Source organism: Lissotriton helveticus, chromosome 4_1, assembly GCF_964261635.1.
Source record: "Lissotriton helveticus chromosome 4_1, aLisHel1.1, whole genome shotgun sequence".
NCBI classification, from domain to species: domain Eukaryota; kingdom Metazoa; phylum Chordata; class Amphibia; order Caudata; family Salamandridae; genus Lissotriton; species Lissotriton helveticus.
The window spans coordinates 2,030,278,619-2,030,291,417 of record NC_136063.1 but is presented as its reverse complement, the minus strand read 5'-3'; the positions used below and the strand labels follow the sequence as shown (position 1 = coordinate 2,030,291,417).

Genomic DNA, 12,799 nt, shown 5'->3' with positions numbered 1-12,799 from the left:
GGGATTATAGGAAATGCATAGAACACATGGAAACATATTGGTGGGTATTGGCAAACGTGTAACAAGACCTTTATCACCTTGAATGTAATGCTTCTTCTGCAAAAAGGCAGGTGGGAGTGTGTTTATAGAAAAAGGATCTTACACAAATGTCATAGCGGTTTAGGGTAAAGCATTTCTCCAGAAGGGAAAAATATTTTCCTGTTGAGAAAAAAAGAAAACAATTCCTACAATTTTCCCACGTAGGCAGGACGATAGTCCACCATGTGAACAGGCCATATGACTATGTATGGTGGAATAGGCAAACTCTAAAAAGTTTGTAATAGACACAGATTTCAGGGCAGACTCTAGGTAATTTTTGTGTATCCCAGAATAGTCATAATTCTACGCAATTGCTAGACAGACACACTAATATGTGTAGATTTTTGATTTTCTTACAACATGTTGTGAATTAAGCTCAGAGTCACGGAGATGACATACTATGCTTTTCTATGATACAGGGTGACCACTAACCATCTAAAAGAATATTTGGAAATAAATGATAATCTGTGAACATATTTATACATTGTCCAGTATTTCATGATCCTATATTTCATGATCCTATTACAAAAGGTCAAGGCTGATTTACTGCAACAACAAGACTAAGAGCCGTGTGTACCTTTTCACACCCAATTTAAATGGAACTGACACTTAATTGTGGCTGGTTTCAGCAAATATAAAAATATGCTTTAATACCTTTGAAAAAATGCTGCTCCCTTGATACTCACAATATTCAGAAATATAATTACTTAGCATAAAAGAAAAGGCAGCCTCTAGTTAATTGAGTTAATTAACTTATTTCAAAAGGTTATTTTGTGTGGTTTCATTATGTGGCGTCTTTGTGTCACCAGGCAACAACTGAGCAATGGAGTGGCAGAGCGTTCAAGGACAAGAGCTACAGATGGAATAGAACTGAACCCCCAAAGCACCTCAAACGAACAGAAGGTAATCCCGGCATTGTCTCAAAGGACTATAATTCCCTGGACTGCAAATTTACATATGTGGATGTTTAACAGTGCACCTTCCAGAACATTCAGTTTTGAAAAGTGACTAACTGAGACATTGGTGCTGATTTAGGGTGTGGAGGACAGGGCGACGGAGTAAAATACTTTGTTACTCAGATGGAGGACGCGTCTTCCGAATCTAGAGATGTCCCCTGGCCTAGCGGACATCTCTTACACTGACAAAACCAGCCGTCACTGAGGTTCCTGTCAGTGTATTAAAAGTTGACGGACAGCGCTGTCAAAAATGACAGTACCATCCATCAAACTTTTAACCTTTCTTTTTATTTTCTAAAACTAAGTTCCACGGGTGGTTGTACTCATTGCAATTGTTTGCTTTGCTGTTTAATAAAACAGAGTTAATACATAAAACTAAGTTCCAAAGCAGCATTTTGTTTTTGAAAACAAAAATAATCTAATGATGCACACACCATAGGAATTGTCTTTCAAAGTGCAGGGATCATTTTGCAGTTTTCACTGCCCCTCACTGCCAGGTTTGACCTGGCAATGAGGAACAGTGAAGACTGACTATTGGACCTCCCACTCTAAATTGGGCAGGTGGTGAAATGGCCAAACCTCCTAGGGCCCTTACTCCATCAGGCCATCGGAGGTGCATGTCAATGCCCGAGACAGTGTAGTCTCTGTTGGTGACATGCTGAAGTTCTTGCCAACTCTAAATGAGGGAGGGAGAACTTCAGTTTTGCAGAGAGGGCACTCCGTCACAGTGGTGACAGAGTAACCTCTCTGCCAAACTCTAAATCAGGGCCATAGTTATTGTGCAATGTAATATACATTTGCAAGCACTGCCTAATTCGTAAAGGTGCATATGAATTACTTATAACAGACTTTGGTGTGCATTTTTGCAAAAGTTAACTTCTTATGGCCTCAAAACCCAACCCATATTCACGTAGGAGACATTTAAAATGTGTTAAGGGTGCTCTAACTTGCATTTATATTGTCTTTCTGTCTTCCTGACTCAGATTTGCACTACACCACAGCAGAGCCCAGAAAAGCAGAACAGTAGCAGCCATCAAGGTATCCGGAATTTGAACAATCAGAACTATCTTCTCCCAGACCTCTTACAACAGAGCCATCGTTCAGTCACCTCGCACAATCAAAAGAATACGGCTCAGATTGGACAAGGACTTTTGAACAAAGCTGTGAAAGAACAGGTAAAACATCATCACCAGCACACTTGGTCTCTTTCCTTGTTCTACTTGCAGCACTAGAGGTATAAAGACGGGTACCTTATTACCACTTGGTATTGACTCTTCTATGCACTACTGTGTGATCACATTGGCAAATCTCTCATCTTTTTCAACTTCAATGATCTCTTGCCCTGTGCATCTAAGAAGAAACTGCTATTCTCGCTTCCAAAATGGAAACGACTAATCATGCATGTCAGATGAATATCTTCATCACAATGAACATGTTGATGTAAACGGAGGCATGGCACCAACTGTGAATACACCTTTTCTCTATCCTCCATACATATTTGCACATTGATCTTTAACCCTGTCTCATCAGCAGCCTATATCAAACTGTGGGTCGTAAACCACCGATGGGTTGCAAGCCACTTTTTTTGTGGGTCACTGGTATATATAAGTGGTCTGATTTTTTATATTGAAATGTAGTAATAAAAACTGGGTCGTGGTCCTAAATAGTTTGAGAAGCACTGCTCTAAAGGATAGCAAACCCCTCCCTGCAGCCTAAACCTTTCAACCTTGTATTCTGTTTACATCCAGATTATAGAATCAAAATTGATAGACTTGTACTGCATAGTGCAGTAAACTGTACATCCTTTGGCTTTCTGATAACACATTAAGTGGTAATATAGGGCGCCACTGTTGCTTACTTGACAATATCTTCAAAGCATCTAATGCTGAGAAATGCATCTTAGGCCCATCCTCCACTGGCAGGAAGCAGCATATTATTCACCACCAATGAAGGGCATCTCATGCCAAAACCTATGGCTGACATACCCTATATTAAGGCATTTATTAAAGAGGAGATTGTCTAAATGATGTCAAAATGTGTCTGAAACCTAAAGCAGACATCATCAAACAAATTAACATTCTAGAATACACACTGAAGTTGTTTGTTAGCAATGCAGAACTGAGAAAAGGGAACTCTTTTTTTCTCAACACCGGATGGCCCTGAAGGTTAAATATCACCAGCATGTGTTAAAGCAAGGTCCCACAATGTAGTTCTCAATTCTTGACTTTGGTGCATAGAAACAGTCAGATATTGGTCCCCAATGACAAGTCAAGTCTCAAACGCAGGTAAGGGGGCTGATTAGACCACATCTATTTATATAGATTTAATATATTGAAATAATTCCATGCATCTCTCAATACAAGCTAGAGTGGCAGTAGCAGAAAAAGCTGACATTCTCCTGCGACTGGACATATTCGTTTTTGAATCTGTGAGTTCTCACTGAACTATTTCACTTTAGTTATAACCAGTGCCAGACTAAGGTACCAAGACTGGCAATATCCTGTAAGGCTTGTGAAACCTCCTGTGCTGACTCATGAACATATAAAAATTGTATGTGCTGCAGCTGGGTTTCTAGTTTGGATGGAAGTAATAAGGGCCAACAGCCCTTCAGCCATGGGATTCCAGTATTTAGGATCAACACCATTGCAACCACAAAGAATTCAAGTGCAGCTGCGGTCTGTGCAAGTAACTGCGGTGGGGCTGCATGGGGGGATTTTGAGGGACGATGCAGAGGGAAAATTAATTATTTATTTAAGTTTACCTCTGCATCATCCCTCGATATCCCCCCAACCTGGCCCCACCGCTGTTACCTGCCGGACCACGGCTGTTCAAGTGTGAATTCTCTCTCTTGGTGACTAGTGCTCTGTCAGCATCCTGGTAAGCCAGCCATCTGTAATGTGACACGATGGCCTGTTCAACACAGTGACCCATTTTATTTTATTTTTAATTTAAATTTGCAAAGCGCTGGAATTATTCCCACAGGGGTGTCTCCGCTCTGACCACAGAAGGAAAAATAGAGGGTAGTGGGACGCTCAGGTATTGCAGAGTTCAGTTTTCAATAGTTTCCTGAATTTAAGAAGATTAGGGCACTTGCGTAAGGCGATGCTGAGCGAGTTCCAAAAAATGGGGCAATGTAGGTGAAAAATGTGCCCCGGTACGAACTTTGTTAACCAGAGGGACTACTAGCAGTGCCTTCCCATCAGAGTGTAGAGATCTTCTATGGAGGTAATGGACAAGTTTTCCGTCAGATACCTGGGCCTGCTATCATTGATTGTTTTATGGACTAGGCAGCAGATTGTAAACGTGATTCTTTCACGGATGGGGAGCCAGTGAAGACATTTCAGCAACGGCATTGAAGCTGCCCTGGGAGGCAAATTAAGGGGAAACATCCTTTACAATGAAATTTTTTCCACTCAGTACCTTTACAACGCAGGTATTACAACGCAAGTCGTTACAACGACTTGCGCTGGAGGGCGCTGTAGGATAGGGATAGTTTAATTTACTATCCAAAACCTTCCCTACTATCCACGGGGACTGGAGTTGGAATAGTAAATTAAACTATTCCACTATCCAGCGCCTCCCAACGCAAGTCGTTGTAACGACTTGCGTTGTAAAACCTGCGTTGTAAAGGCATGCGTGGAAAAAGCTTGCGTTGTAACGACATACATCCAAATTAAGCACCAACGTGCTGCCGTGTTCTGAACTAAAGCTTGGAGCAGGGTCTTGAACAGATAAAGGGACAAGGTAGAACACTCTCCAAGGAGCTTCAGCATGAAAAAGCATGTGCCTGAAAAGGCACCCACCTGGTCTTTCATGGATAAAGAGAGGTCCAGATATACTCCCAGATGTTTTGCCTTGATAGTGGGGATAGGAGAAGGGCCTAATTCTGACGGCCACCAATCAGGGGACCACAGAAGTTGTGCTTTGCCGAACAGGAGACCTTAAGTTTTATTGGTATTCAACTCGAGAAAGTTCTTTGTCATCCAGTCAGCAATAGCATGCATACCCTCTGCAAAAAGCTGTTTCGATGCCACCGAGTTATTATCAACCCATGATGTATAACTGCATGTTTAAGCAGTATTCATTGCCACTAACCTTCCTGAGATAGCTTAAGGCATAATTCCTTTAACTATTATAACAAAAGGGTAGCAAGGGGTCAAAAGACAAAAGCTAACTAAGTTCCATCTCTACGCAGTGACTAAAAAGGAAAAAGGGAATGAACTACTGATGTGTAGTGCAAATCACACCTAGGGTCTCCTATCTCTAGAGAGAGAGAAGATTCCCATCAGTCACCACTCGGATCCGCCCTTCATCATCTGGGATCCTTCTCCCTCTGGAATACAATGTGGGGACCCACAGTGGACTGGCAGATGTGAGAAGCCTAATCCTACCTGTGGTGTCCGTAGTGAGGGGAACACTGGATGTAAGGTGGTGACTGAAAGCAGTGCTAATAAGTGAAGTGCAAAGTGAAGGGAATCTTCTCTCTCTCTAGAGATAGGAGACCCTAGGTGTGATTTGCACTACACATCAGTAGTTCATTCCCTTTTTCCTTTTTAGTCACTGCGTAGAGATGGAACTTAGTTAGCTTTTGTCTTTTGACCCCTTGCTACCCTTTTGTTATAATTGTTCCTGGGATAGTAGTATTGCTGGGTCGTTAAATTATCCCTCAGACCCTCTTTCCCCTGGTTTATTGAATAATTCCTTTAACCCTTTCCATGCTCATGACGAGCTCAGCTCGTCATGAGGTACACCTCTCGTGTGCTCATGACGAGCTGAGCTCGTCATGCAAAAGGGGATTTAATAACTTTCAGCACAGGAGGGGGATCAGCTTAGCACCCAAGGTGTTAACTGTGTCTGATAGGTGAAAGAGTGAGTGAATAGAAGGATGAAAGAATGGGCAGATGTGTCAAAGTAAAGACGAAGGCAGTGTGTTGAAAGGCTGGCTGTATATATGAAAGGGAAAACGGTGGCTGGCAGGATAAGAGAATACAATAAAGCATAGTTGGATGGGTCGCTGGATGGTAGGGCGGAAAGGTGAAGAGACGTACAGATGGTGATTAAATAGACACAAATAAATAAATGGAGGGGTGAAAGGATAGATGGCTGTAAGGAGGATGGTCAGGTGAAGGGAACTCTTCTAAGGACAGTCATAATTGTTCATTTCAAGTGGTCTGTTTGATGAGAGGTATGGTTCAAGTGGGGAACATTTTCCTTTTCTGTAACGAATATACATGTGTATATTTACTCATATGGATATATACTACTACAGCTAGGTGTAACTCTATAATTTTTTTGTCAGAATTTCAGATTTACACCCAGGTGTAGACTTACATGTCTTCACCGCCTCAAATGAGGGGATGGAACTTCCCACAGCAAGATTTATAAGTCTAAATATTCTGCTAGTAACTTTTCACACATAGGTAGAGATCTCCACACCGTGATGGAGAGCTCCCTATGGGAAAGTATGGGGAAAATTATTCAATTAAATAATACATTTAAGAACATGTTTTTTTAAATGTAAATGTTCATTTAAAATATTTGTTTTTTAAGTACAACTAATATATTGGCTCATCACATTAACTTTTCAAATTAAATCTTTATTAAAAATGTATTTAAATATATTGATTTCATTTAAAAAAAACATTATTTAACAATAATTCAAAACATCCCATGCTCATAAACATTTGAATTTGTATTTAATATCTAGTAAACTTTGTTAAAAGTTATGTGTTAAATTAATTTTTAGGCTAATTGATTAATAATTATATATAATTTTTAAGACTAACAGATGAGATTCAATAAGAGTGATACACTTGTAAGAAGTTGCATTTTGAATTCTAGATTGCATTGGAAGGCATTTTATCAATGCAGAGCTTTAATAACATGCCTGGAATGGACAAAGGACGTTGTCATTTTTCAGCTCAGTATGTATAGCGCTCGCTGATCCTAAGCTTAAAGAATTTGCTACGTAAATCACAAAAGGCATTGTTGTTATACTGTCTCTGCATGGATCGATGATACTGTGCTCATACTTGCTTAAAAACTCTGCTAGAAAAACTGAAATTTGAGGTGAGCAGATTTAGAGTATTGGTGGTGTTGGAGACTGCTCCACATAAATGAACCGCTCTCAGTATTAAACCAAGAACTAGACTGGGTTCCCTGCTTTTTTCACACACACACACACACACACATATATATATATATATAAAAGCCAAGTCCTCAGCACTGCAAACATTCAGCCACAGCAACAGAAGACACGGACCCCAGGCTGCAGTCAGGTAGATTTTATTTTCCTCTCAGGCGACGCGTTTCGAGCAACTCGTGCTCTTGATCACATATATATATTCACTGAAAAAACACAGGTTTCAGGGACGTTATAGTTAGGAAATAGCATTTAAAAAACCTTAGAAATTGACAGAAAAAAACAAAGGTTACAGACACGTTATAGTTAGGCTTACATTTTACTCGTACAAAACCTAAGAAACTCAGCCGTTATAGTTAGCTGCACTAACTATAACTCGCTCCCTGCAATGCGATGCTGATAATGTCACATATTACATCAATCATGACATGGACAGGAGGTGCGTTTGCAGAGTGGTTGACAAAGCGGGCGTGGCCTCTGAAGACCTCTTAGTAATCCTGCTGTGTGAGACTAACTGCAGGTAACAGGAGGGGTAGTTGGCCTCTCCTATTACCTTCAGTAAGTCCCACACAGCAGGATTGCTGAGTTCTGATAGAAGGCCATACCCCCTTTCTCCACCAGTCTGTAAAAGCACCTTCTGGCATGCTCTTGGTTGTTTGATGAAGTCCCCTTCACTGCTGGGAGTCCTTAAGGGCCAAATAGCCTACCTGTTATCTCCAGTAAGCCCCACACAGTGCGATTGCTGAGAGGTAGTTGAAGGCCACACCACCTTTCTCCACCGCTCTGCAAACATGCCTCCTGGCACGCTCTTGGTTGTGGGATGATGTTCCCTTGAGGATTCCTGGGGAAACTAGCCCACCAGTTACCTCCAGTAAGTCCCACACAGCTGGATTGCTGAGAGGTGGTCAGAGGGCTGGTCCCCTTTCTCCATCACTTTGCAAACGCACCTCCTGGCGCACTACTGCTTGGGGATGAAGTCCACTTTAGTTCTGAGGTTCTCCAGCAGTACACCAAGAGGTGCGTTTGCAGAGTGGGGTAAAAAGAGGCGTTGCCTCTGACCACCTCTAAGCAATCCCACTGTGTGGGGATTACTGGAGGTAACAGGTAGGCTAGTTGCTCCCCAAGGACTATCAGCATCGAAGGGGACTTCATCCCCCAACAAAGAGCGCGCCAGGAGGCACATTTGCAGAGTCGTGGAGAAAAGGGGCAGGGCATCTGGTGATTTGCTGGTATCCTTTTTTAACATTTTAGGAAGGGGGGCTGTGTGGCCCCCCTTCTTTTGACCATTTTGGACCCCGTGGACCCTATCCCCGGGTCCTGGCCCATTTTCTTTTTTTAATAGACTTAAAAGGGAGGGGGCGCGGTCTCCCCTCCCCAGACCGATTTTGGCCCTGTAGACCCCATGCCCAGGGGCCCAGCCATTTTCTTTCTTTCTTTCTTTTTTATTTTTTTTTAAGGAAAGGGGGCCATGTGGCCCCCCCTTCCCTGTGCCAGTTTTGCCCCAGGGACCCCATCCCAAGGGGCCTGTCCTGTCTTTTTTTAATTTTCGGAGGGGGACAAGAACTAACTTTTTGCCAAATTTTGTGTCATTTTGTTGAGCAATTCAAGCTGTGTCTGAAGTTTCCTATGGAAGTTAACAAGGAGAAAACAAGTTTTGGGACCCCCCCTTTTTCTTGACCCCCATTTGACGAATCACCTTAAAACTTTCAACACAGCCACTGAAGTGAGTGGGCCATTAGGTTTGAACATGTTGCGAAGATTCGTCAAACAGCGCCAAAGATATTGGCAAAAGAAAAAGCGCTTTTGAATACAAACAAGGACCTAACTATAACTACCTACTGGCAACTGCCCCATCGGAGCTCACAATATGGCCAAATGAGGGAAACGAGGCGGCACCATGCACTCTTCTGATTGCCTCTGAAGAAGTTTTTACGAAACGCGTCAGGCAAATCAGGTGCTTTTAAAATGTTCAAACTGAAGACTGCCCATACCGGTGAAACACTTTGGGGAAGGTGTGTCAGAAGTGTACCTGAATTCTTGGATTTTCCGTGGAAGCTGATGACCGAAGGGAGGTGCCCAGCTGATTTATTCCCAATTCCCTCACCTCCCTGGACCCGGATTTCTCCAAGGCCAGGAACGGAAGGGAAAGGGGAAGTGGATAGACAAGAGAGACTGCCACACAGGTTCCTATTGGCTCTTCTTAATTTGGACCAAACCGCACCTAAAACATGAAGAACATCATTAATACAGTTCCCACAAGGATTGTCTTCCTAGACTACTTTGTTCCCACTAGCTTCTCTTTTTACCTTAATCAAGTGTGGAGTTAGCTGCTCTCTAATTCTTCACAGGATTATACACGCTTCCTTATATATTCAATGCATTACAGTTCAGTATCCAGAAGTTGTAGTTGGTTGGATGACGATATGGAGGTAGACAGCAGTATTAATTATATGCATACAATGCTAAACCAGATAGGTTACTGGACGCTGCTGGAAGCCTTTGAAGAATAATGAATAACTGTTCCCGAAGTTGAAAGTCACTTCAGTAGTTCTGTGATATTACAGGTATACCCCAGCAAGAGACTATCTAGGGCGGGGAACACAAAGTCTAAATGCAGGAAGCGTTTCACATTATAGTTCAATTGACAAAATAACAAGGAACATTCCTACTGCTTAGCCGGTGACTTCGGAGCTGCTGCCAGGAACCGCAAGAACTAGGACTCTTCAGGTAAGAGGGACGCTGGTGACTTCTTGGTCGAGTCAGCCGTGAAACGATGCTTTTAGAAGAAGCAAGGCAGAAGAAATATCCTCCGTGAACTGAAGAAAAACGAGACTCCGTACTCGGGTCAAAATTACTCTAAAAGTCTTGTCTCGTGTGCAAACATAAGGCTCCAAATATACTATAGAGCCTTGCACAGATTACTGTGCCAAAATTACGGAACAAATGTCAAAATTCGGAAGCACTGAGGAGTAGCGACCTTCCGACTCAAAACGACAGTTGAAGTGCGCGGAGCAGAGAACTCTCGCGCACGAAATGGCGGACAGTCAGCGGAACACTAGAATGCTGACCTACAGATTAGGGCGGCACAACCAGGAACCAACCTGAAATCAATCAGCCCACTGTTGAGCCACTCTCTGCCGCCAACTCCAAATGGACAGGAATGGAGTGGTACCAGATATCAAAGGACTTTTAACGAGAACAGGATGAATCTTGTGAGGGCCAGGTCGAGATCTGACAGTACCCCCCACTAAAACCCCCTCTCTAGGCTTCTGTGGATAAGTCTTGTGGAAATCGGCTACCAATCTGGGAGCGTGAACATTAGAACTTGGCTCCCAGGAACGATCCTCTGGGTCAAATCCTTTCCAATCCACCAGGTAGAACAGTCTGTTCTTTTTCAATTTAGAGTCCAAAATTCTTTTCACCTCGAACTCTTGAGCAGACTCAACTTGAACTGCAGTTGGAGATGGCTCACACCTCAAATTGGGTGGACTTGGCTTAATCAAAGAGACGTGGAAAGTAGGATGGATTCTCATAGATTTAGGAAGAGCTATTCTCACGCTAACTGGGTTAATCATACGCTCAACTGGGAATGGACCTACATATCGAGGTTGAAATTTACGATTCCCCACTAGCCTCATGTGTCGAGTTGAAATCCAAACCAAATCCCCAGCCTTAAAAATTGGACTTTCCCTTCGTTTCTTATCTGCTTGTTTCTTGTATCCAGAGTTTGCCTTGGATAGATTGAGAGATGCAGACTGGAAAGTGTTCTGCAAATTCTGAATCACTTCCTCAGCTGCTGGGACCTCCACCTCCTCCCGACCAACTAGCATGTTGGGATGTCGACCAGAATTTAGAAAGAATGGGGAAAAACCTGTTGCTGAATGAACTGAGTTATTATATGCAAACTCCGCTGTACTTAATAAAGAAGGCCATTCCCCTTCCTGATCCATCAAATACAGACGAAGATATTGCTCCAAATCTTGGTTTACTCTTTCCGTCTGTCCATCTGTTTCTGGATGAAAACTGGTGGACAGACGAGAATCCACTCCCAACCCTTTCAAAAAGGACCTCCAAAATCTAGAAACAAACTGTGGTCCCCGGTCAGAGATTACAACCTTCGGAATCCCATGTAACCGGACAATGTGTTGAATGAATAAGGAGGCTAGTTGTGGAGCTGTAGGTAAGGTCTTTAAAGGAATGAAATGACTCATCTTAGAAAATTGGTCAACCACCACCCAAATCACAGAAAATCCCTGGCTGGAGAGCAAATCCACTATAAAATCCATTAGGATAGTATGCCACAGGGACGGGGCTGATGGCAAAGGCATGAGCAAACCCTGTGGGGACTGTCTAGAACTTTTCCCCTTAACACACTGCTCACAAGTGGCTACGTGCTGTCTCACCTGAGTTTCCATTCAAGGCCAGCAAAAGGTCCTCTTCACCAATTCCACAGTTTTGACTTCTCCCTTGTGTCCTGCAAGTGGATGATCATGTAGAAGCCTAATGACTTTTTCCTGAAGTTCCTCACTAGGCACAAACATCTTTCCTTGAATATAAGGTTTTCCATCTCGGACTTCTCGATCCAAACCTTCTGTCAACCAATGGCGAAATTGTTCTCCTCGAAATTCTTCTCTGATTAAATTTCCCAGATCATCTTCTGCGACAGTTGCTATGACTCTTTCTTGAGGGATAATATATCCTTCGGAAACCTTTTCAATCTCTCCTTCCGAACTGAGACGGGACAAAGCGTCTGCCTTTCCATTTGCAGATCCACGTTTGTAGGTTAAAACAAAGTCATAATCCGCAAAGAAAAGAGACCACCGCAGTTGACGAGGAGTGAGGGTACGAGCTGATTTCAAAAATTGCAGATTGCGGTGATCTGTGAATACAGTTATCACATGTCTTGCCCCAAGTAAATAATGCCTCCAAACCTGAAAGGCATCCTTTACAGCCAATAATTCCTTGTCCGCAATGGAGTAATTGATTTCCGCTGGAGATAATTTCCGCGAATGGTACGCCACAGGATGTAACTGGCCCGTCTGTTTATGACGCTGGGAAAGGATTCCTCCAATGGCCAGATTTGAGGCATCTGCTTCAATGTAAAAAGGTTCTTTCAAATCCGGGTGTTGTAACACTGGGGCTGATACAAACGCTTCTTTTAGAGATTGAAAAGAGTCTTCAGAGTCTTGACCCCAAATAAATCTCGCATCCTTCTTCAAAAGGCGGGTAATGGGACCCACTTTTTCCGAAAAATTTTGGATGAATCTTCGATAGAAGTTGGCAAATCCCAAAAAACTTTGTATCTCTTTTACAGATCTGGGAGCTGGCCAAGATTTAATTGCTTGTAGCTTGGAGTCATCCATATAGACCCCTTTTGGAGACAGAATGAATCCTAAGAACTCCACCTTAGAAGAATGAAAGACACACTTTTCCAACTTCACGAACAGATGATGTTCCAACAAACGTTCCAAAATCACTCTAACATGACCAACATGCTCTTCCAGACTGTTCGAAAAGATGAGAATATCATCAATGTAGACCACAGCGAATCGATCCAAAAATTCTCGAAGCACATCATTCACAAAATGCTGAAAGGCAGCTGGGGCGTTACATAACCCAAAGG

At 42.7% G+C, this 12,799-nt stretch overlaps 1 protein-coding gene across 2 annotated transcripts in view; it reads left to right on the top strand.

The window, feature by feature from the left end:
• NRK (Nik related kinase) overlaps positions 1–12,799 on the top strand; it is a 1,020,485-nt gene that overhangs the window by 734,838 nt on the left and 272,848 nt on the right. For both annotated transcript variants that reach the window (XM_078688671.1, XM_078688672.1), the window contains 2 exons: positions 888–981; positions 2,018–2,209. In XM_078688671.1, coding sequence (XP_078544797.1) covers positions 888–981; positions 2,018–2,209 — 286 coding nt within the window. The remainder of the gene's footprint in view (positions 1–887; positions 982–2,017; positions 2,210–12,799) is intronic.